Below are 25,224 nucleotides of genomic sequence, written 5' to 3'. Positions count from 1 at the left end.
GATGAGGCATTTGGTTATCGAATTTCAAATTACCCAATTTTACGTCATGATCGATGATACAGACAAATGCCAGATGTTAAAACATGAAAGGACTTTGTGTGGGAATGCTTAATGAAGTCGACAATTCCTACCAAGCAAGATGTTCTTCGTTATTCATTTTCCATAGGATGTCAAGTGTATAGAGGATTGTACGCCTACACAAGAACACTTTGAAATGCTTGGACTTAATGTCCAGGTTTGTTGGAACTTCCATGTTTTCAGACAACCAGGCACCATGGACACCTACTAGGAGACTGTGAAAAACTACAGAAGTAGCACCTGTGAGATCTTTTGTTTGAGGTGTTAGATCTTCATATCACCCTCTGGTGTGGTTTGAGGGGTGTGTTCAAGATATTATTTACTTCTCAAGGGTTGGTTTTACAGTCTCACTGTAAACCCCTGTCCATGGACAAACTTTTGCTCCAAGATATCAATACGACTGTTTGTGTCCGATCATTGGGAGTTAACTGACCATGGAGGGTCATAATTAACAGTGAAGGTCTTATTGGACCTCCTAATCAGCATTCTGGCACTCTTAGAGATGTTCAGACTGAGGATGTTACCCAAACAGTATTCGTTCACTATGTTTAACATTGTCTGGAGACTGGCATGGTTTTTTGCCAGACTGTCATGTCATCAGCATATGCTAGGGTTGAGACTGGTTCCAGTTTCTTACCCAGCAATATGCCTTAGTTTTCCTCTTTAAGTTTTCATAGGAGAGGGTCCAGGGTAATATTAAACAGAATAGGAGACATTGGGTCCCCTTGTTTGACACCTTTTAGTAGGCTTATTGGGCTAATATTTTGCATACCTACTAAATGTTTGTCGTACCACCTTGATACGTGTTCTTGACAATCTGAATGAAATGTGGGTGAACTTTGAATCAAGCAAGGCTGGCTAAGTGGTGTTTATGGCAAACTGTATAGAAGGTTTTACACAAGTCAAGGAAAGCCATAGTCAATGTCCCATGTTGCCTGGCCCTTCTTATGATAGACTGGAGCAGGAAGATATTGTCTCTGCAACCAGCCTGAGGAATAAATCCGTGCTGTCTAGGATTTATCTGCACTGCCTGCTCGAGGCAGTGAGCCATCATCCTGGAATATTGTTGAAGCACAATGGACAAAGTTGTGATTGGCCTCCAGTGTTTGACGTCGTGCAGATTAGTCTTTTCTTTGGGAATGAGCATCGACTTATTGACTTTCATGCATTCAGGAATGTGACCAGTGAATTGCCACTAGATTAAACACATTTGCCAAGGAAACATTAATGCCATACTTGAGATATTTGAGTAGGAATGGAAGAGTGATGGTATTGGGACCAGCAGCCCCTTTCCTTGAAGTGCTGCCCTCACTTCCTCTGGTATTATTGGCTCCAGAATATCAGTGTTGTTTGCTCTCAGTGGTAATGGATATCAGTCAAAATTGACATTATCATTTACAACACTGTAGACCTGGTCATAGTGGTCTTTCATCTGATCTTTACTGAGGCTACATCAGACAGCATCCCGGCCATCTAATATTTCCTCAGTTAAGTGTTTGTGTTAAAAATCACTTTTAAAATGTTCCACTCAATGGAGACACCTCTTATATGGTTTTTGAGCAGGATTAAGGACTTTAACTGCCTGCTTCAAAGATCTTTTGTTGTTCAAGGTGCATGTGAATGGGAGAGCTCATCAACCCATTTTTAGTCACTATTTCAACCTCCTGCCATGTTGCTTTATCAAGTTCCTTCTGATATCTCAGCTGATTTAAGTACAGAAAGAATTTGGAGCTTTGTTCAGGGAGAAGTATCCCTTCCCAGTTAAGTTCCTCAAACTGTATAACATCAACAGGATTTTCACAACTCAGGGTGGTATTTGAATTGGTACGAACGGGAGGTTGAATTTGTTTGAGGTCATGGCACTTATCTGAGACTTGTTTAGGTGTCTTACTGGGTAGATGTTCTGCACAGAGAACATTGATGTTCTTTCAGCCTGAATATACTACTTCCACTCCACGGAGAGCTCGTATTTCTTCCTCTGACTATACTACCCGGTAGGGGTGCTCCGGTGGCACACTGATTCCTTGTGATAGTATGTTCTCGGCATTTCTGATGATGGGATGCTTATGTCTCTTGTGTTTAGATAAGTCTGACCTTGTCTTAAATCTTATTTCACAGAACTCGCAGCTGAAGCTGTAAGATTCTGCCTCGAACGTCAAAGTTCCCAAGTAGGGACACTTAGGAACAAGCAATAGCGTGATGGTTGCCATCATCTTTTCCACAAAATTTACAACATGCCAACGAATTATGTTTGTTTGCCAGGTGGGCTGCAAACTTAGAAAAAGCTGTAAACTCATGTGGACACAAGTCACGTGCCATTTTCCTTAGGGGTAGGCTCACAAACACTGTTTTGCCTACCCTTTTTGTGGAGATATCTGCTCCTTCTTTTAGTTCAGAATTGCCATTTCTCTCATTAAACGAGATATTATAACTTAAGCCATCCACCTGCAGGGTTCAGCAACTGTCACTAGTCAGCTTTGTACCATCCACCAGAATGGAATGGTCGTCACTTGCCTCGCTATGCAAGGAAATATAACTAGTGCCGTTCACCTCTGTGGTTTGGCTACTACCTCCAGTGGTAGTAATGTCAATTGCACCAGATTTATCTTGGATATGTGAAGTGGTGTTGGAATAGGTATTTCTCAATTCCTCTATTCTTGATGGAAGGCTATCCTTTCCTTCATTGCTGGGGAATCGCTTGGAAGCTACCATTCCTGGTCGGTGCCAAGTAGCTTGGGTTTGGCTGCCACCCTGGCACCCCATGGACACCAAACCTTAGCTGTTATTGAATGTACTTTTATCCATATTCATAAAATGACCTGCTCTGATATTGGGTCGGCCAGGTTCCTAAAAAATGCTGATACAGGGTAGGGCTGCAACCCCCTACTGGGTAGCCAAGTAGCTGATGAGTGCAGTAAGTTCTCATCACGGCTTAAAGGGTTGGCATCCCTGATATGGGGTATACTACCCCTGCCTGTGGACATGTGATGGATGATGAGTTCACCACATGGGTTTTTAGTGTTCTCCTTCACGTGTGGAGGTTAAGTTACAGGCTGTCCTGTATCCGGCCGTACCACTGGGAAATACCTCCTTAGGAAGAAACTTTGTAATGCTCTACGAACTTTACCTTCTTAGGTAAAGTACCCACTTAAGAGAGTCATAGTTACTCCTGCCATTTATCCACATTTGGTTGAATATCTTCACTTTGACATTCAGAGCACTGGGCAGAAATCACATTGCATCAGCACTGTCCAACAGCCATTGCAGTCCTTAGACAATCAGATTCCTTTGGTCTGTGCCAGTTCTGAGTCGGCTGTTAATTGCTGGTTTAAATGATTCCACCAGGTGGAATCCCGGCACGCCGCATAGCTAAGGTCTTTCACGGGAGGGTCCCAATGTTGGTCTGGGCTTGGCTGAGCTGTCAAAGGCTAGTCTCGCCCAGTCCCGGAGCACTACCACACCTGCGTTGGACTGCAGCCCAACCAGATCCAGCCCTCAGAGCCAGTCCTTGTCCCAAGCTTACGGATCCATTTTGCTTACTTCTCTTATTTACATTGTTTTATCAACTAGAGACTGTTCACCTTGGAGACCTGCTGTGGATATGGGTATGTTCCTGCATGAAAATCACACTCTCTCCTTCAGTTTTCAAGGGCCGACCAGTGCTTTACAGATACAGCATCCCTATCTTCAGGCAAGCTGATCCCTTAAAAAGAAAAGACAACTCTTTCTGGTACTCCTGTCGATGTCTCCGAGTTTGGTTGCGTTGTTGCACTTGGGCCAAAGGTCTCTCTCCGTGCCTGGGTTCGGGAATATTAACCTAATTTTCTTTTGGTCAGCTCAGTTCTCAAGGTTCTCACTTGAGTATTTGCTACTACCACCAAGATCTGCACCAGCAGTGGCTCCAGGCAGGATCCCGCCCTACACCTTCAACACTTGCTGCTGTGACCTTCCTACTCGCTGAGGCATAAGTCTCCACCTCTTTGCCTCGGTCACCAGGTGTAGGCTCGAGGCTCAAGTGCCGTCCATTTTTTTTTCAACCGAGTAGAAAGATTTAAAAAAACAGCTTTAAAAAATGCCTGATGTAACAGCATCTACCATGGCTCCTTTTCCTAAGAAGGTGAGCAAGCAAAAAGTGAAAAAAAACATGAACAGCACCCATACATCCTAAGGTATCTGAAATGGTAATCACTGCCATTACTTCTCTCAAATAATGCAGTGGTTCTTCTCTCCAGGCTATCAAAAAGTACATTGCTGCCAACCATACACTCAACATGGAGTGGATGAGAACCCCCTTATCAAGAAGTATCTTCAGTCAGCAGTGAATAATGTAAGCCCAAGAAAGTAGCTGAGAAGAAAGCAAAGACAACTGCTAAAAATCCCAAGGCAAAGACAAAACCAAAGAAAGTGGTCAAGCCAGCAAAGAATCTCACAGCCAGTAAACTGAAAGGCCCCAAGAAGGTGGCAGGAAAGAAATAAGTAAGCTACTTCTTTTCCATTTTTGTGTGATATCACAATATGCATTCATTCCACATAGTGAGTACCTTGTTTTAGCATCTATTTTTCGTTCTTGGTTTCAGAGAAAAAGTAAGGGAAAATATGTGGGCGAGGCAAAGTGAAGGCCAAGGTTAAATCCCATTCAAGCAGAGCCAGGCTCCAGTTTCCAGTCAGGTGTATGCATCATCTCCTTTGAAAAGGAAACTGTGTCGAGCAAGTAGGAGCTGGAGTACCCATCTATCTCACTGCTGTCTTGGAGTACCTGGCCACTGAAGTTTTGGAGTTAGCAGATAACACTGCACATGATAACAAGAGGACTAGGATCATTCCTCATCACTTACAACTTGTCCACCATGTGTATCGAAACCTGGTTTCTTGCAGACATACCACTATGCCACTGGTCACATTCAAATTATCTCTTTCTTAACCTAAAGATGATCTAGGAAGGTTGAAACGTTGTTCTCTCCTTATCAATAAAAGTGTTAATACCCATAATAGCCATTCTGAGATACATCAAGAGACAGTATATATTATTTGCTTACTGTAATTGTTTTATTATAAACTCTTGAAACTATGATTGTGATTAATGCTTATTAATTGGTAACTTCAGATATTTGACCAAGAACATTAATAAATTCAAATTTTACAAACCATTTAACTTTATTAGATTCACATCAGATATTAGTATTTTTTACAAAGACATTATATAACTTTAGTGGTGAAAAACTCGGCATTTAATGAAGAGCAAAGAACATAGAGCTAATTAGTTCCCTTTTACATGAATTTTTATGTACATGAAGTCCAAATTAACTTGCTCATTGTGAACCCTTTATAAGACATCAAGAAAGTTTCAGAAAAGAAAAAAAGACCTAATATTGTTTGTAAGTTTGTAAAATTTTTCTACATAGATCATTATTTGTAATAACTGTTATTGTAAATTGTATTATTGTTTGTTCATTAAAATATATTTGTATTAAAATACGAAAGAAACAATGTTCATCTATCTTGTTGGCAAGTTTCATAAATTGGATACATGTCAACATTTATTTAATTTCTAAATTCAAATTATCATTTAACTCAGGCTGTTTTAAATTGTAATATGTAACATAATAAATTGGGGGCTTATGTCCAAGATTTGAATCAGAGATAAAATGTGATATATGTTAAAACTCAAATCAAAATTCAATTTATATTTATCAGTGCCAATGAGATCTGATTATGTCTGATTATCAAGATTTTCTTGAATCTTTATCTCTTCAACAACTAATTCACAAATGTGAATTGCTTGAAACTGCCAAAGTTTTAGAACTAGATGTTAAGACATTAAGGATTAAAATGAACTAAAAACCATATTGTTGAAATACTAGTTCATGATGATTTATTGTCTGATGAAGTATTAGGGTAAGACTCTAGTGTCCCCACTTCCTAATCTTCTGGGATCTAAACATTCACCCACGTTTTTGCTGTGTGTGGTGACCTGTGAAGTCCTCTCACGGGTGGCCCCCAGGGTCAGTCGGCTGGTCTACTTGGGCTAGAGTCAACCAGATACCAGTACTGGATGTTCTCAACAAGTGTTGTAGACATTGTGTCTGATGCTGGTGTTGGGTGTGGTGTTCACAAAACCCCGGCATTGCTGCAGTGTCCTTGTTTGGCATTGTATTGCTTTCCCTCCATTTACTCCATAATGGGTGGGGTCAGTGTGCACTGAAATATTCCTTCTTTATTATGGATCCCCAAAATAAAAATAAAATATTGAAAAACAGACCATGTCTTGAAGGTTCTGAACAGTAATCTTCTTCAACAACTGTATCTCATTTCCTGATATTACATTCTTTATGAGACAAATCATTAGGGCAGATGCCTCCCTTTTTTATTCAGAATGGACAAGAGGAGCTTGCTGGATCCCAAAGTCAGTCAAAAAGCTACATTCTGTGGACATCTTGGTGGGAGCACCACTCCAAAACACATTGAACTCCTCTTGCATTCAAAGGCCATTGGAGATATACCCATTAAGGTTACTCCCCACATTATTTTGAATTCATCATGAGGAGTTATTAATGAGAGGGATTTGAAGAACATTCTTGAGTCAGAGATTCTTGCTGATTTCTCTGCTGAAGGAGTTTCTGCAGTGAGGCATATCTCCACTCACAAAGATGGCAACCAGTGTTTTAATTTTGACGTTTACATCACCATGTCCATCTGCCACTATCAAGGCAGGTTATTGGAATTGCAAAGTACAGCCATATATTCCAAGCCCTCTCAGATGTTTCCAGTGTCAGCTGTTTGATCATTCAAGAACATCATGTCATGGTTCCTTGACATGTGCTCACTGCAGTGGCAAGGACTATGATGCCTTTATGCAAAATGGACCCTCATTGTACTAATTGTGACAGCTCTCACCCATCATACTTTCTTTCATGCTCTAGGTTGGTGGAGGAAAAAGAGGTACAGCATTTGAAAATGGTTCACAACATTTCTTACCCTGAGGCTCCTAAGTTACTGTCCATCATTCCATTGCAGACGTAAGCTGCTGCACTCCATTCTACTGCCACAGTGGAAGTGCAGACAAATCTCTGTGACTCTGACAGAGTTGTTTCCAAACCACATGAAAAGTCTTTTGCCCTCTGTGGTTAAGAACTTTGATGAGTCAACTTCCATCTCTGCCCATCATTCATTCCAGCAGCTCCCCAGATCTGCTTCTCTTGGTTTTGAGTTTGGATATTTCCTCAGGTCCATCTTCTTCTCTGGCCACAAATGCAGAACGATTATTCATTCATGCCCTCAGTCATTGGAATCTCCTTCTAATGACAGAAACCTGCCCACTCAAACCAGAGCAGGATCCATGAAGGTTGCTATACCTCTTTCTATAAAGAGAATAAAGAGAAAAGACATGATTGAAAATCAAAAGGGCTCTCTGTCAAGTTCTCCTTCACATAAGTAAAAATGGCCACATTGACAGTGTGGAACTGTCAAGGTTTCTGTTATAATGTAGATAATATCAAGGCAATGATTAATTCCTATCATCCTGTTTGTCTTTTTTTTCAGGAACATTTTTGGGACCTCATGACATAGTCACCTTTTTGCAGTTTTCTTTAAACTATAATGACAGGTCATGTGATGGATGAGTGCATGAAGGTGTGGTACTGCTGGTTGACCAGCACATACCTGCTCAATCAGCCACTTGGTACAACCTTGGAGGCCACAGCCATCTGTGTTTCCTTGGGTTGTATCATCACTATTTGTTCTCTCTACCTGCCTCCTGGAGAGACCTATGATCAATCAGACCTTGATGCTCTTATTGATCAGTTTCTGTCTCACCTTTTAATCTTGGGGAACTTTAATGAACATAATCCCCTCTGGGGAGATGTTAATATTGATTGAAGGGGTTGCTCCATAGAACATATACTCTCAGGTCACAACCTTTCTCTCTTCAGTTCAGATATTTGTACTTATTTTCATGCACCTAGTCAATCCTTTACTGCTATTGATCTCTCTGTCTGTTCCCCTTCACTTTTTCCTCACCTTACTTGGAGTGTTGAAGTGATCCATGAGGCAGCAATCAATTTCCTATCATTTTGAGAGAGGCTGACCATGGTTGATGCCACCTGACCCATGTACCCTGGGGAAGCTGGACCAGGCCAACTTGATCCTGCCGTTGATAAACAACTGTGTGGCAGCAGTAACTGACTGTATTGTCCAAGCAGTTGCTCAGTATATACCTAAAATCTTGACACGTTTTCTGCAGTATCCTTGTCCATGATGGAATCCTACCTGCTACATGACATGAAAGGCTCAAAAACAGGCCTGGGATACCTTTCATACATATACCACACTTTTGAACTGCATCACTTTTCGTTGGTGCTCATGCACAATCTCAACACCTCTTAGATGTCAAAGCCAGAAGAAATCTTGGATTAAATTTACAGCAAGCATTTCTTCTACCAGCAGTTCCAAAGTCATATGGAACAAGATTTGGGAGGTCAGTGGGCAGTATACTGCTATCTCCCTTTTGATCTTCCTTTCCAATGACCAGGAAGTTGCTGATGTGCAGAGTATAACCAATACTCTCAGAGAAAGCTTTTGCCAGGTATCCAGCACTTCTGCTTCACCCCCACCTTTTTTTAATCATCAATACTCTTCTGGTTCTTTTTAACTGGGTCTGGCAGGAAAATAGTTTTCCTGATGTTGGCACCAGCCTATTGTCCTACCTTTTTCTAAGCCTGGGACTGATCCCAAGATTCCTTCAAAATCAAACAACCTCCTCTCACCAACCAAGTGTGGGTTCTGACAACAGGGCTCCACAGTGGATCACCTGATTCGACTTAAAATATCAATCAGAGAAGTCTTTCTCAAGCAACAACATCTTGTGTCAATATTCTTTGACCTTGAGAAGGCCTACAATACTATGTGGAGGTTGGCATTTTTTTAGACCTCCACTCATAAGGTTTGCATGGCCATTTGCCCAATTTTATTAAAAATTTGTTAATGGGCCAGCAATTCCAAGTTTGTGCGAGGTTGATACTTTCACATTCCTTCCTACAATAATTTGGAGTCCATCAGGGCTGTGTCTTGAGTCTCACACTTTTCAGCATAAAGATTAATGCCATCACTGGATAATTCCCTCCTACCATTGCAAACGGGCCCTGTGTCAATGAGTTTCACATCTTGTGTCTGTCATTGAACATGAGGTTTATCAAGTGGCAGCTAGAAACTGCCCTCAATCATTTACTGAAGCAGATGCTTTAAACTTTTCTCTTTCTTAAACTGTGTGGATGCACTTTTGCTGTCATTGGGGTATTCACCCTGATCCTGAACTCTGTGTGAGTGAAATTGTACTTGCCATGGGACCTGAGGCAAAGTTCTTGGAGCTTAACTGTAAACTGACATTTATACCACACATCAAGTAGATACAAATCAAGTGTACAAGGGCACTGAACAACCTTTGTGTCCTCTCTTCCACTTCTTGGGGAGTGGATCGATATTCTATGCTAAAGATCTGTCATGCATTCATTCAATCAAAACTGAATTATGGGGCCCTGGTCTATGGCTCTGGCAGGACCTCGTCGACCTTGTAAATGCTGGACCCTGTTCATCATCAGGGGCTTTGGCTCTGCATGGTGGCTTTCTGCACTTCCCCAGTCCAGAGTTTGTGCACAGAATCTCATGAACCTCCTCTACATCTCTGCCATTTGCAACTGCCTTTACTATATGCTTCAAAACTTCAATCCTTACCGCAACATCCCACTTGAGATTGTGTTTTCCTTTTTTAGTGGGTTGTACTTTTTCAAAACAGATGTTTCTGTATTTTTCCTTTTGGCCTTCATATTTAGGCACAGTTGAATGACATTACTGTATTCACTGGTCAGCCTGTCCCAACATGGCCCGTCCTCAAATGTGACCTTTTTTTGAATCATCTGAGAAGGGCAGATAATCCCAATCGGAAGTACTATCTTCTATTTGCCAAACATCTTTCAAACCATCCTTCCATTCCAATTTATACGAATGGTTTGAAATCATTCGACTCTGCTGGCTCTGCCATGATTTGCTGTGGTTAAGTTATTGCACACAGAATTCCTTCTAGAGTTTCTGTCTTCACTGCTGAATAATATTCCATTTCTCTTGCCCTGGATCATGTAGAAGCTAATCAGTACTCGAATTGTACTATTTATATCGACTTGCTTGTCTCTCTACTGGCCTTGAAATCACTTTACATTAGTTCTCATCCTATTCTCGCCAATATTCAAAACCGAGTGGCCCATTTCTTTTTAATATTTACTTCTATCCAGTACTTCTGAATACCAGACCATGTTGATATTCACAGGAATAACCTCATTGACACTCCAGCTAAGTCTGGTCTGTCTGCTCTGGCACTATCACTGCCATGCCTGTTTTGTACATTGACAACAGTCCTGTATTCAAGGTCCAACTCCTTGCCACTTAGCAGTCAACTTGGAGTGAGCAACGTGATGACAAGCTGTTTCAGATAAAACTCTGTATTGGACTTTGATCGTCTTGTTTCTGTAAGGATCAGAAGGAAGAAGTTGTCCTAACTTGGCTGTGCACTGATCACAGTTTCGTCAACTCATTGTTTCCTTTTATCTGGGACTGATACACCAATATGTGATCTTTGTGACACTCAAGTTACAATAGCCCATGTTTTACTGTCATGCTGTTGTTACGACTCTGAACAACAGCACCATTTCAGATATGTTTTGTCCACATGTTTACTCCTGACAGTGTACAGTGTCATTGGCAATGATGGCACTGTCCACCTTACATATAAGTTTAATTTTTTGAGAGCCATTGACCTTTTTAATGCTAGTGAAGTTTTTAATTCAAAAATTGGACTTTTTTTTAACATGATTCTTTTTTATGAATTTTCATAATTTTTGATTTTTTACCAGTTGTTTGGCACGGATAGCCGAGTTGCTTTGTGCTATAAAGTGCCAAAAAACCAACCAGCTGATCTAAAAAAGAAGATGTAACAGGTTGGCATGGCAAGAGGAGTCTGGTCGTCTATTTTGTGGCATTTAACCAGATAATATTGAAGGCTGTGAGAATTATGCCTTGCCTCAGCAATGATAATATCATAATAAGTGATTTACATTAAATTTCTTTTTTCAAGGAGGCTTGGTAAATTAATTACAGAAGAAGGGATGTTTAGAGAACAAATGCCACAATTCTCACACTTTTTTTTTAATTGCATGATAAAAGTTAGAATTTAAAACTTCTATATTATGAAAATATGGATTATTAACTACATTTTTATACCACATTTATTGGTACACCATGAAAAGAAAGTAGTTTAATTAGATTTTGAATTTAACTCATTAAAATCTCACAATACACTCGGAAACAAAGATGTCCATGGAGAAAAGGTTAAACGTTAAAATGCAAAATATTGCTGTGGTTTTATCACTCGACCATGTAATACAATACAATAATACATTCTCCCTTACAAACAAAAAATATTTTTCATCATTTGAGCATAAAATGTAGAATACTGCTACAACTTCAGTACTAGAACGAGGAGTACTATATGTTGCTTCAGTCTCCTTTCCAAACAAAACATATTCAAGAATGAATATTATGCCATTGGACCCAAGATTTTATTGAATGGAACAGTCTGTTCCAGCAATGAGTAAAAGCTTTGGAATAAAGTTTGTGTTTTTCCTTCAATAAATATGAAAGTTACCCTTTGTCTTTCTGGAAAGTAAATTAAATGATTGTCCTAGTATTGTATAAAATGTGGAGTCAAACATTCTGAGGTGTCATGTATTGAATATTATATAGGAGTAGTAAAATATTCTGTAGTTGGTGATTTAATTAATAACAGCATTATTTCATTGTTCTTACATTTCTTAAACAAGATCTGAGGTGGAATAACTTGGGTCTTATGGGATGTCGAGCAGTACAGGAGTCTGTGCAGTATAATAAATCTTTAAATGAACTGCAACTTGCAGGAATTGGTGTTGCTGCAGATATTGTAAAGACTATAGGTAAGTCTCATTTTGGATCCCATGGAATAGATGTTTATTGTATTTTAATGAAAGCAACAAGTATAATTGTACATTTTAAAAAAAGGTGGTAGCTGTAATTTTTCTATTACAAGTAATAGCTCAGAATGTTTTTCTCTTCATCTATGGTACAGTATAATTGAATCATTTATAAAAAGCACCACAGGTCCTATTTGAAAACATGTATGTTAAAACAGCAGTTAAGTGTTTGAATTAAAACATGTAGCAAGTGGAGAGCTGCACCAGCATAAAAACAACAGACTGTTTCCTATCACACATAGTAAAATTAATCATATGTCTGATATTTTGGATTGTTTAGATGTGGGGTTACTTCAGGCAGCTGCTTATCGTATGTCTGCAAATCTGTCTATGTAAAATAAAAAAACTGATAAAATTACAAAATATTATGAGAAAAATACTTAGAATTCAATATTTGACTGTTTCTTATGACATAAAGAGTCTTGTTGCATAGTATTTGTCAATTTTTTAGTGTTTTCCATGAAAAACATTATTTTGAAAGATCTCATTAAAATAACATTATCATTACCTAAAGTGTTTGTATTAAGAATGTCATGTGTTAGTGATTTTTCATTCCATTAGTTCTAGTGATATCAAACTTGGTGAGTTTTTGTTCTTCTGAGAATAATTATCATAAAATTTTGTGATTAATCTATCTTATACCAGTGGGAATTCATAAATTTTGAGCACATGTTCAGAATTATCTAAATTTAAAGTCAGTAGCAATTGAACTTGTAAGAAACTATTAAGCTACAATCATTATTTTTACTTCTGTTAGCAAACAGATTAAAAAAAGAAATTGTCATTAATGTGTCTTTGAAAACTATATTTGCAAAACAAATTATCATCATATAATTATATTACACATACAGTAATATTTTCATTCTACCATACAATTTATCAGTATATGATGGTGAAATATTGTTCCAAATGTCTTATATTACTCCTTTTAGTTCAGCCAGTTTATTGTTCACTTTTTAACCTTTTCACTTCTTATATAATGTCGTATGGCCTCAAGAATGTTCATATTGTTAGTGTTCCTTTGGCCTATTTACCATCAAGATAATATACCACTAGATTATCTGCTGTGTGCTTGGAATAATTTTATTCACAATGAGTTATGTTCCTGAGAAAATGATGGGATGGATCACAATTTATCTGTACTTGTCATTACATAGGATGCCATCAGTTTTGTGTAAATTGATGATAATATTGGCTGGGAGCCCCTACCAGATTTCAGTACATGTGTATGTTAACCATGATACCTTTCTTCTCTCTGCCAAACAAACTGTCATTAACTGTTACCAGACAATTCAAAGTTTAATGACATATGTAAATACCACAATTTTCACTTTGTAGACCATTGCATATATCAACCTTTTGGTCTAATTACCTCATCTCAGCTGTACATCCTTTGAAACTACTTTATACAAATATGTATTTTCCTGTTTCTGAGTAACATTCATGCTTATTTTCACAGTAAGAACGTTGGTATGATCTGTTCTTGAATCTTGTTTATCTCCTAAAGAACATATCTTGAAATACTAAATTTAGCTTTTGGAGATTTCAGTATTCTATTTCAGCCAGTCGTTGCCATTTTCACATATCATCTTCAGAGTCTTGCAACATAAACATGGAGTCATGCTGTAATTTTCTTTCATAGGATATTTTAGACCAACAAGACCTTTGATTTCTACACGTTTATCATATGGTATTTCACTACTGGGAGCAATGACTGAATTTGCAGTACTACTTTTGTTAAAAGTACAATGACCATATGCATTTCAAAATGCTTTATATAGTTTATACTGGTTTGACACTTTTTACAACTAATTTTCAAATGGTAAAGAGGTGGCATTCCTGTAGTATTTGTTTTTTAATATTTTTTTTCCCTCAAAGTTTCCATAGTTAGTTTTAAATATGTATGTATACACAAAAAAAGAAATATATTAACCTTTCTCTCTCTCTCTTTCATAGTTAGGGGTTCGATTCCTCTCAGTGGACTCAGCAGATAGTGGTTTTGCTATAAGAAAACACACACACACACACTCTCTCTCACAGTATACAAAACAGTTTTTTGTTTTTAACACAGTTACAGATAGGTTTAGAATGTAGTTTTATCAGCTTGCAACATTTTAGAAAAATACAAAATTTACAATTGCCAAATTATGGGTATTTTCTGTGATTGTGATATAAATGATTGGTTATTTTATTTACTTTTAAATTAAAAAATTAACCATTGTATAATACTAAAATTTGAATTATAATTTACAGTTTGATACCAAACTTATTGAAACACATTTATAAAATAGTAGTTCCATAAAATGTTGAATGCAAGTCTCCAAATGTGATGACAAGGCCTTTGACCCATGACCATAGGAAGACCCATAGAGATAAGGTTAACTAAGTAGTGGTTGATAACTGAACTGATTACTGCATGTACACTTATTTCACTGCAATCTGGTTAAGAGTGTAATACTAAGTGCAAAAGTAATAAAGTATATCTATTTTGAAGAACACTGAAAAATCATTTTAGAAAGATTTTCAGTTGAGAAAGATCAAATTAATGTGTTGATTAAGATTGATTTCTCTTTTCATATTTGTGCTATACATTGTTTTTTTTTCTGTGGAAAAGTTGTGTTTTGAATAAACCATATCTATTTCATAATTAAATTTAAATTTATTTTGACTGCTTGTCATCAATGCTACATATTATGTTGTTTAACAACACTAAATTTTTTTACTTGATTAAAGAAACTGCCATTTCCAGTAATGCAGAGAGAAAACTTTTCACAACAGAATGGTTTGAACGTACACAGAGACTTACTGAAGAAATTAGACAGCTTGAGCACAACAAAAATTTGGAGGTTGGTTTTATAATTGTAGAAGGCTAGAATATTTCTGATTGTTTTTAGAAAATTCTGTAAGTTAACTAAATATATTTGACTTGAAAAATCAAAAACAATATGTTAAATCAAACAATCTTTTAGAAAGTACAAAACGTGTTATTACTGTTATGTTTAATATTCTGGAGTGATCTTGTTGATTTATAATAGAGTTTGGCTGAAATAATATATGACAATAAAATTATTTCGACAAAAGTAGCTAAATAATTGTCTCAATATCAGATTTAACATAAGTTACCTAAGCACTTAAATTGGACTAGATTGAGGAATCAGCTTAAGTATTGTGACATTTCTGCCATTCAGCCAATCACACTTTATGTACATATAGTGATTTTCATAAGTTAGCAGCATTTTTCAAGTATTGTGACAGAGTTTTTGCTTCTGAACCAGTCTCACTATATATGGTGATGGTAGCAATTCAGTATCATATTTCTTTTACTTCTATATAGTGACAACATCAAAATACTTGAACATAAGTAGTAACTTTGCCAAACATTTAGCCTAACCAAAATCTGAATATTTCCTTGACCTTATTCATAATCTTTACATGTAATCCAAATTATCCAAATCTGTAATCCAATATTGTGTTTCTGTTATCAAAAATGTGATAATAATTCATTTTTTAGAATATTCTTAACATCTCAAGGTAAACAAAATGTATTAAAGTTTTCCATCACTTGCTATTTTATTCAGATTAAAAATCCCTGAGTTGATATAATATTTCAGACTTAGTGTTACACAAAAATAATTTCTCTCTTTTTGATATATTTAAGTTGCATTTATGATTAACAGTTAGAAGACTAAACTTAAGGTGTGTACAAGTGTTTGATTCTATCCACATCCTCCATATGACATACAAAATGTACCCAAAGCAAAAATAATGTGTTAGTAATGTGGCTTACTATCTATAGGTAACACATTTAATGGACAGACTTGAACAGGTGGATGAAGAAATGAACAACACTCAAAAGTAAGTGAATGTACATAGACATATTAAACTTTTCTGAATAAAGAATATTAAGTCATTTTCTAAGTAATATCAATTCCTGATAGCTAGTGATAATTTAAAAACTGGTAAATTGTAATACAGTAAGGAGGTACTTGAATGAACATTATTTGTTTTTAGCCATCAGTGAATTGAACTAGTATAGTAATAACAATTAACCAGATAAACAGAATGATAATTATCATTCTGAGAGAAAAGTTATATTCTGATATGGTATTTCACCTCCATTCATATAAGTAGCTATTCTCATTTAGTGCTATCCTCCATGTGCAAAAAGTTTTTTTGTATGCATGCCACAAGCCTTTTGCTTTCCCTCCATTGGAAATAACTCATTCCAATGTGTCTCTCATGCAAATCTTTGTGTGACAACTCTCCACCAATGACAGTACCACACATTCTCGTTACACAAGACTCCTCCATTCAATTATTCCAAATTAAAAATTAATCTTGTGGTCAACTCTTATACATGACAATAGCATGGTGCTGTGTCAGTTAAAGTAAAAGTGTTCAGAGTTCTTAGTTTATAGACACAAAACACTTTTGTTAGGGAGAACTGAATTAAACCTTAATACATCCTTTAGCTTTCAAATTAATATTTAAGTTACATTAAATTAAACTTTAACCAGAAATTTTGATACTTTTAAAAACATGACCCTAGTTGCTAACACTAAGTAAGGTGGAGTCTCACTATAACACAGTAATTGGGGTCTGTATCACAGAACACATTATAAATGAGGTATGTTATAGTGATTTTCTGTCAAACTGCCACATAGTGAGAGTACATCCCATGAAATATTCAAATTTTTTGGAAACCATGAATAAATGGCACAAAGAACAAAATAGCTTATTCAGATTTAAATACAAATTACAATTTATTAATAACATGTAAATATAATAAAAGTGTAAAATTTGTATATGCACATGAATCAAAGGGCTGATCAGTGATATCAAGAATAAATATAAATAGTTTGGGAACAAATTCCTACTGAACAAAACACAGATAATCTGGAGATTTAAAACAAATTGTTTCTAGTTCATTAATGTGTTAAAGATTGCAAAAGGAGAAATTTTTGACATAATTATGGGATTAAGTTTTGTGAGAGGTTTCATAGGTGGATAATCATAACAGATGTTGAGTTTTTGTAAGATTCAGCCCATTTTAATGTTGGCTATGACAGATTTCATTGGTTAATTTGCTTGATTAATTAAGGTGGGAAAATTTCATTGTTCAGTTACTAAATATTTTAATTTAGTAAATACTCGGAAATCTGGATTAAACAATCATTACACATTGGTTAACTAACTTTTAGCCATGTCTGGAATTTTGAGATCAATGAGAGATCTGCATTATAGTGAGGCCCTATTGTAACAACTTTCTAATGAGTTGGTGAGTTACTGTCCTTCTGATTGGAAGTTGTCATGTACTTAAAAAAAACAAAAAACTTCTAATCGGAAATGCAAGCCAAACTCTTTGTCTGCTTAGCACATTAAAAAATGAAAAGATTTATTGAATATTAGAGCATTGGAGGATGAAAAGAAATTCTTCCTGTAACAGAGACGACAGTTTTGGATGTTACACTTATTGTACACCAGTATTTAAGTTTCAACCATTGTTACTTTGATGTTTTAATGATGTCATTTTTGAAATGTACAAAAACCTTGTAAATCTTTTATTATAATAATAGATTTGGTATCTTCTTTTTGTTTATTTTGGTTATGTATATACCTTTAAAATATTTTTTTTGTATGTTTATGTATTTTTTAATGATTCATCTTTGCTATACAGTTAGTTTGTAGAAATGGTAGTTTGATTGTCTAGTTTTCTTCTTTAACTTAAATATTTTTATTATGATATCTAAATCTATATATGGAAAAATGGCTCATAAAAAAAGTGAACCTGACGATGACCAAAGAAGGTCGAAACGTTTTTCGCTCCTCTACGTAAAGTATTTTCTCAACCCAAACGAGCCGTTTTAACATATATATTTTTCTATACAAGTGGGTTTTCTTGACATCACTGACATCTAAATCTCTTTTGTTAATGTATTTTGCATAGATATAGTTTAACCAAAATAAAACAGCTTCAGGAAGCTTTGGATGAGAGAACAAATGCCTTCAGAAACCTTGCAGCTAAGTATGTTTTGACAGCAGTTGAAGTCATTGCTATTTATATATAATATAGTATTTTGCATTATATAGATTGAAGAGTTGTTTCCTTGGATCATATAATACAGTGGATCACTTCTGAAAACACTTACACCTATAACAAAAAATATATTTCAAAATAATTTCATTTGTAAAAGGTGATTATAAGATAAGATTAAGACAAAAGAATATACATGGAATTTATGAGATAGAGTGCACAATAGAAATATTAATATAAAATATGTAAAATCTTTGTGCAAATCTGACGTATTAAAGGAAAATACTCAAACTATGTTAACAAGACTACTGAACTTACGTATTTGAACTTAACATAAGCAATTTACTTTGCAAATCGTGAATTAGCATAAGTTTCTTGACATATAACCTTGACAAAATATGCCATTTTGACCTAATTTATAGAGTGGAAACTCTTCAAGCAACACTTAACATGGCTGAACAGAAAAACAAAGACTTGTCTGAAATTCTGTCTCAGGCACAACAAGACAACAGTGATTTAAGAAAACAGCATTACAACCTTCTATCTCAAGAAAGGAAGGTATAACAGATAGGTTGTAAACTATATATATATATTTTTTTTCTTTATTAACAGTTTTCCACGAAAAATATGAAAATTTCACAAGAGTTTTAAAACTGTGCAAGATTCAATTCATCAAATATACAAGTTATTTTAGAGAATAGACACTGTATTTATAGTAATTATAAGAAATTGATAATTATCAGAAGTTTATAATGGCGTCAATAATTAGCAAGTACAAGACATGAAAAAATATAAAGAAACAGATTCTGAAACCAGACTTTAGCACCTTTACACCAGACTGCTTTTTAGAGGGTATCTTCACATTTGCCATGCACTTTTGATGCCTTTGTTTAGATGGTAGGTTCAATAAAAGCTTATTTAAACTTTCATAATCAAGGGTTTCTTTTTTGGATTCTGTATGCAAGAATATAACTTTTATGTAAAGATAGAATATCATTTATTAAGTATTGAGGCCACTGGGCATATTAAAGCTCAAATAAAATAATAACTCTGTTTCTACAATTTTTAACTCAAGAATTATGTTGACTTGATATTTTATCAATTTGTAACATTTAATTTAATTGGCAATGAGAAATAAAAAACAATTAAGACCTGATTCCTGTACAGCAGTAGGGAAGGTTTATGGTCTTAAGAGGTTATATTCAATACTAACAAGGACTTTATTTAAAAAAATATCTTTATTGCTATTATATAAGTTTCAATGAACAGTTTTTTCAATGTATTTTTCAGAACAGTTCTAAATATTTTCACATACACAGTCCTAAATGTATCCCTAAAACCATGTTTTTTTGGCTGGAAAGCTTGTTAGCATGCAGAATGTTTTTATAATATCCAATTAAAAGTTATATATGACTATAGTATATGATATTTTGTTGTAAAAATCATTTAATATTTCTAAAAGTTTAATGTATTTATGTTTAATACTCATACTAATGTAGTACTTTTGTTATGCAAAGAAAGAGTAGGCAATATAACTTGCATGATATATCAATTTCCAAAATTTAGAATTTGGTGGTCAGATCTACTGTTAAAGGTAAATTAAAAAAATATATTTGCAATATGGCATAAAAATATCTGACGAAATTATAAAAGACATTTTTCCAGACTTTTATCAGTTTAATATGCTCTATAAAGGACAATACTAACATTGTTTCTTATTGTTAAAAAGTTAACTTTTACACATGATAAGTGATATTTTATATTTGAAGGAGAGAGCTAACAGTGAAGCTCAAATAATAGAAGATCTCAATAGTTTAAAAGAAAAGAAATTACAATTAGAACAAGAGGTAAGAGAATTGTTTAAGAAGTATGTTGTTCCATTTTTTTATTTATGATGACTTAACATAATGTACATTTTGAATCAACACATTGTGTGTTACATATTAAACTAACCATTTAACCACCATGTAAGTGTTTCTTTTATCAGTCTAATTTTTACAGAATTTATAGTTGAGTAAAATACGAAATTCGTTTACATGCTATGTATAGCCTATCTGTAAAAAGTAAAGCTCATGGATAATATGCTGGCCAGCAGCACAGCATGTTGAACTTCCTTCAGTCATAATTAGAATATACCATTGAACATGTTTACTGATCCTAAACTTATCTCTGTCTTCCTGAAAGTGACAAGAAACAATTATCCTGATAATTAACAAGACTATCCAATATTTTTAGCCATACTGAAGAAACTATTAGACTTCATGAAGTCTTCTTTGACAAAAATATGTTTGAGTGACATATGTATGCTGACAAAATAACAAAAATAAATTATCTGTAAAATTTTTAATTCTATTAACAAAAGGTATATCTGAGATATCTTGGATGTTTTAATAAGACATATGATGTGCTGAAAAGAAAAAAAACTGTTTTTCATTAACCTTATTACAAGACAAATTTATGTCCAAGAGCATTCAGTTATATATATATATAAATAATGCTTCTTAATCTCATTTCTAATAGTTAAGTGAAGGATTTTGTGAACAGTGTTCACATGTCCCTTAAATAATCCATGGATTCTATAAACACAAGTCATGCTGACAAGAAATTTGTTATAAAACAACTAATCGTCCTCACAGAAACATGCTGTAAAACAATTAATCATGTTGACAAGAAATATGCTTTAAATCATCCAGTCATGCTGTCAAGATATGTCCAGGATGAGTGTATATATATATATATATTTATGTAAATGCATGCACATATTTTAATGACTTTAATTCCACTTTATTTAATGATCAGAAGTCATTCACAAATGCTTCAGCATACTAAAAAAAGGATACATATACTTAACTTTTCATAGTTTTACTGGCCAAAAGTATCTTAAAGCTATTTACATTCTGTTACCAATTTTCTCATACATTTTTACCTGCTAAACATTATCATAGCTTTAGATCTACCAGATTTTATCAAGACAAAAAATCTTAATAAATTATGTAAAAAAATGTATTTAACTTTTAAAATTAACTTAAGCATATTTGCATGCTATTTCTAAAATTAGCTATTTTTTTTTTATGAAAGTAATTGTGTTATGAGGAATATGTTTTTATTGTTCATCAGAATTTTTATGCTCTTTTCCTTTCTTGGATGCCTATGCAAATTCAATATAACTGAAATTTTAACTCTTATCTTGATATATGTGCAGGCCATTTAGAAATGTATACCTTTTTTGAAGTTTGACATGTACAACTCAGTCAAAACTTTTAATTCCATTTATAAAACAACCATCATGCATGAAAAGCTTGGTTGTTCCTTCTTTCTTTTTAATTTGTATTTTTTGGCACAAGATTTTGTGAACATTCCAAACTTATTTTGTATTATTTAAACTTCTTAATAAGCACCATCATACAATCTGTTTAGCTATCAATAAACAACGTTACTACTATAACAGTGATGGTCAAATCCTGCTGTTTATTCAGACAAGAGCTGGTTGTGGATGCTGTCGATTAACTGCCTTCCATTTTTGCGTATTTGTTCAAAATTAGGGAGGCTACATGTAATATTGTTTAACATTACGTGAAAATTTTGAAACAAACAAACATGTTACATGGCAAATCAGAAATAAAACTTTACAGTTATTCTAGATTAAGCATTTTGTGATTTACTCATTATTTCAAGTAACAGATTAAAAGATGGAAAATAATATGTTTTTGTTTTGATAAATGATTTACAAACTTTAGAAAAGCACTTAACTGGTATAATTCATACTTACATTTATGTATCTCGGGTAATGGTATTACAACAGTTAAAATTTTTGTTTTTCATTTTTGGATATTTGATCAAAACACTTTATAAAAGAGGCCTAATATTTTGACAAAAATTATGACGTTAATATTCAATCAGTATTTTAACTTTCTGCATTAAACTTTTTCCAATTATGTGAGAAAGTGTTTCTAAGAGATAAATGAAACATCTTTTGAGATGGGATGTATATTTCATTCATTACATCAAGGTAACTAAAGTTCATCAGAGAGAAAAAAATCTTGAAGAAAGAGTTCAAGAACTGGAAATAAAAGTGAAATATTATGAAAAAAAGATAAGAGAAATGGAAGAAAGTCACCAAGGTAAGATTTTAAACTGCTTAGTGGCAATATACAGCTAATATACAGAATACAGGTGCACTTTCAGTTAATTAAAATCTTTATAACTAGTGTGATTATTTTATTCAAGCAGTTATCCTGAATTCATGGGGTTCCAAATATGATTGATCATGCAAAATTTCTTCTAACTATCTAACTAACTAGCAAATGTTTATTCTATTTCCTTTTTCCTATTATATAAATCTAATACTATATAATAAGATAGAGAATTTTATAGAAGCAAAAACAGCTCAGGTACTACATACAACTCTGCAGTTTACATTTTGCTGTTTTAGCATCAAAATAACACAAGTTGCTAAACTTTACAGCCCAGAACAATAAATGGTGAGGAGATGCTTGTTAATATCTTGTTTTTGTTCAGACGTAATCTTTCGTACTATCAGAGCTCCTCTAGTAGGTCACTTGTAATTCTAAAGGCTTATAACAATAAAAAGATACCTTTGGTAGAACAGCCATGCAATCTATTATGTATCTTTGTCTTTAACTGTAAAATAAGCAAAACTCATCAAGACAGTTATCTTTTATGAAAGTAATTCTATTTGAGTGCTCCTGCCTAGAGTTTCTCTTTCTTCCTGAGAAAAAATTTCAGGTTTCATGTAGAAATTTTCAAAGACATAAAGAAGGGCTCAACATACAGGGTGTTTGGAAAGTCACTATGCAGTTTTGTCTGTTAATAAATATATAAGTGCACAGCGACTTTCCGAACACCCTGTAGAACATTGTATCAGGAAGAAAGGAATATTTTTACAAGGAGAGCTTGTAGAAAGAACTATTTTCAAGTGAATGCATTGAAAAAAATCAACTGTTACAGTATTTGTTTTTTATAAAAATATTATACATGAATGTTTTTTGCATGTTTTTGACTGATTAGTTTATATTGCTCCCTATTGTGGACAGAGTGCAGATAACTTATTGTGTAGTTGTATGCTAAAAAAAGAAACAAAACACAGTTTATATTTTGACAGATATTGATATTTTAAGCATTATACATTTCCATTTATCAAAAATGTTGTGATTTATAAAAAAATAGGAAAACTTTAAAAGAAAAAGTAGGAATTTGTTTATATAAATTTATCATGTAGTATTTAAACAGAATTTTATAACAGAATACATGTACGAATATTTTCAAGAAACCAGAATGATTAACTTATGATGCAAATATGGACAATACTGCTAGTAAGAATAGAAGTTACATAACTTTATGATTATATGTTGGGCTCTATAACTTTCATTACAGTAAGTTTTTATTTAAAAAAAATATTATGAATTATTGTTTTCTAATCAAAAGTCAAAGGACCCAAAAATCTTCATTGCTTATTAATTTAATCAATCTCATTTCAGCCTTGATGCCAGGTGTAATAGAGTTTTAGTTTGCAGGGTGATTATAAAAAAAGTTTTGCAGCTGAACACATCGTATTTCACAAACAGTGTGGCATAGAAATATAAAACTTCACATGAGTTTCAAGGGAATCATGTGGATACAAGTGCAACACTTGTCACATGTTTTGCTTATTTACCAAAGATATGAATGGACCTATTGATGACATTGTAGCTCATTCAATCAACATGAACTTCACAAATTTGCAGAGATGGACTAGTGAAATGCTATTACACAAGAAAATGAAATACCCAAAGCAGCTATCAAAGAATATAATAAGTGTGCATAATATCTGCAGAGGGCCTTGTAAAATATTTTGAAGAGACATGTTGCACTTGTGGTCAACCATCAAGATGTTGCATATGAAATGTCAGCTTTTTAAAATAAAATGTGAAACAAGTATATCTTTTTGTTGTTTAATTGATTTATTCAAATTGGCTCCATTAGACTCAGTACACTTCCACCAACGAGTTGTAAGTTTATAAGTGCCATCTTTATAGAGATGGACATCCTTTGATGCAAGAAGTCTTTGAAAGTACTTTTAATTGACCTTCAGTTTGCAAACGTTTTTTCCTTTTAAAAAATATCCAAATGTTTAAAAAAGTGATAATCTGTATAAGAAAGATCTGGTGAATAAGGTGGATGTGGTAAAGTTTCATATTGAAGTTTGTTAGTTTTTGGACAGTAATTAATGCATGAGACATGAGGTCAAGCTACAGAAAGTCCTATACAACTTGTATTACTGTAGCTTCTTTCCAACTGCTGTAAACTAGATATAAAAATTGGGTTTAATGCCATTTATGTTTTTAATTCAAAAATTAAACTTTGTTTTTCCTTAATTCCTTTTACAAATTTTAATAATTTTACTTAAATTTTAACTTTTTACTGGATGTTAGGTGCAGATAGCCTAGTTGCTTTGTGCCATAAAATGCCAAACCAACCAACATTCTGATCAACATTAAAATATTGAAATTATAAAATTAAAGAAAGTATTTTGAATGTTTTTAAAACATTCCAAAAAAGTTCACAAAATAAAAATGTTAGAAAAACTAAATCAGATTTTAGTTAGTTTTGTAATCTGAAACTATTTACTAAGCTTGTTCAAAGTTTATTGTGCTGTGAAGAAAGAATATTTGTGACTGTCCTCTTTGGTTCAGAAAGGATTAATTTGATATGAGTAATTGTTACAACTTTATATTTATAAGATCAATTTAGAAGGTATTCAGTTAATATAATTTATAAACTTATGACACTCTTTTCTCATATCTATGGTCTGAGAAAAGTTTGGTGAGAAACACTTAGATTTTGGTTTTATATCCTTTTTCTTTGTTTTTCTTCTAGATCAGTTGTCAATTTTGAAAGAACAGCACAGAGTTATGCTGCAGAATGCAGATCAACTAAGAGAAAAGGATGTAATTGTTTTATTTAATGGTTTATACTTTAGAATAATATTATGTTTAATAAGAACAAGGATATTTTATAGTGATATGTTGCATCTGCATAGATGTGTTTTTGTTTTCAAATGTC

At 34.1% G+C, this 25,224-nt stretch overlaps 1 protein-coding gene across 5 annotated transcripts in view; it reads left to right on the top strand.

Moving 5' to 3' along the window:
* The window catches only part of LOC143235397 (leucine-rich repeat-containing protein 45-like), a 67,345-nt gene that overhangs the window by 28,724 nt on the left and 13,397 nt on the right, over positions 1 to 25,224 (top strand). For 4 of the 5 annotated variants that reach the window (XR_013019158.1, XR_013019159.1, XR_013019161.1 and 1 more), the window contains 8 exons: positions 11,943 to 12,071; positions 14,862 to 14,974; positions 15,925 to 15,983; positions 18,076 to 18,153; positions 18,585 to 18,720; positions 19,932 to 20,009; positions 22,172 to 22,283; positions 25,039 to 25,109. Coding sequence is in view for 1 of the 5 variants with exons in the window: in XM_076473526.1 (XP_076329641.1) it covers positions 11,943 to 12,071; positions 14,862 to 14,974; positions 15,925 to 15,983; positions 18,076 to 18,153; positions 18,585 to 18,720; positions 19,932 to 20,009; positions 22,172 to 22,283; positions 25,039 to 25,109 (776 nt within the window). In the remaining 4 variants the exon portion in view is untranslated. The remainder of the gene's footprint in view (positions 1 to 11,942; positions 12,072 to 14,861; positions 14,975 to 15,924; positions 15,984 to 18,075; positions 18,154 to 18,584; positions 18,721 to 19,931; positions 20,010 to 22,171; positions 22,284 to 25,038; positions 25,110 to 25,224) is intronic. The other variant, XR_013019160.1, reaches the window with a different exon arrangement.

The sequence above is a fragment of the Tachypleus tridentatus genome, chromosome 12 (assembly GCF_004210375.1).
Source record: "Tachypleus tridentatus isolate NWPU-2018 chromosome 12, ASM421037v1, whole genome shotgun sequence".
Taxonomy (NCBI): domain Eukaryota; kingdom Metazoa; phylum Arthropoda; class Merostomata; order Xiphosura; family Limulidae; genus Tachypleus; species Tachypleus tridentatus.
The sequence above is the reverse complement of the archived record's forward strand: the minus strand, read 5'-3'. Positions and strand labels throughout refer to the sequence as shown.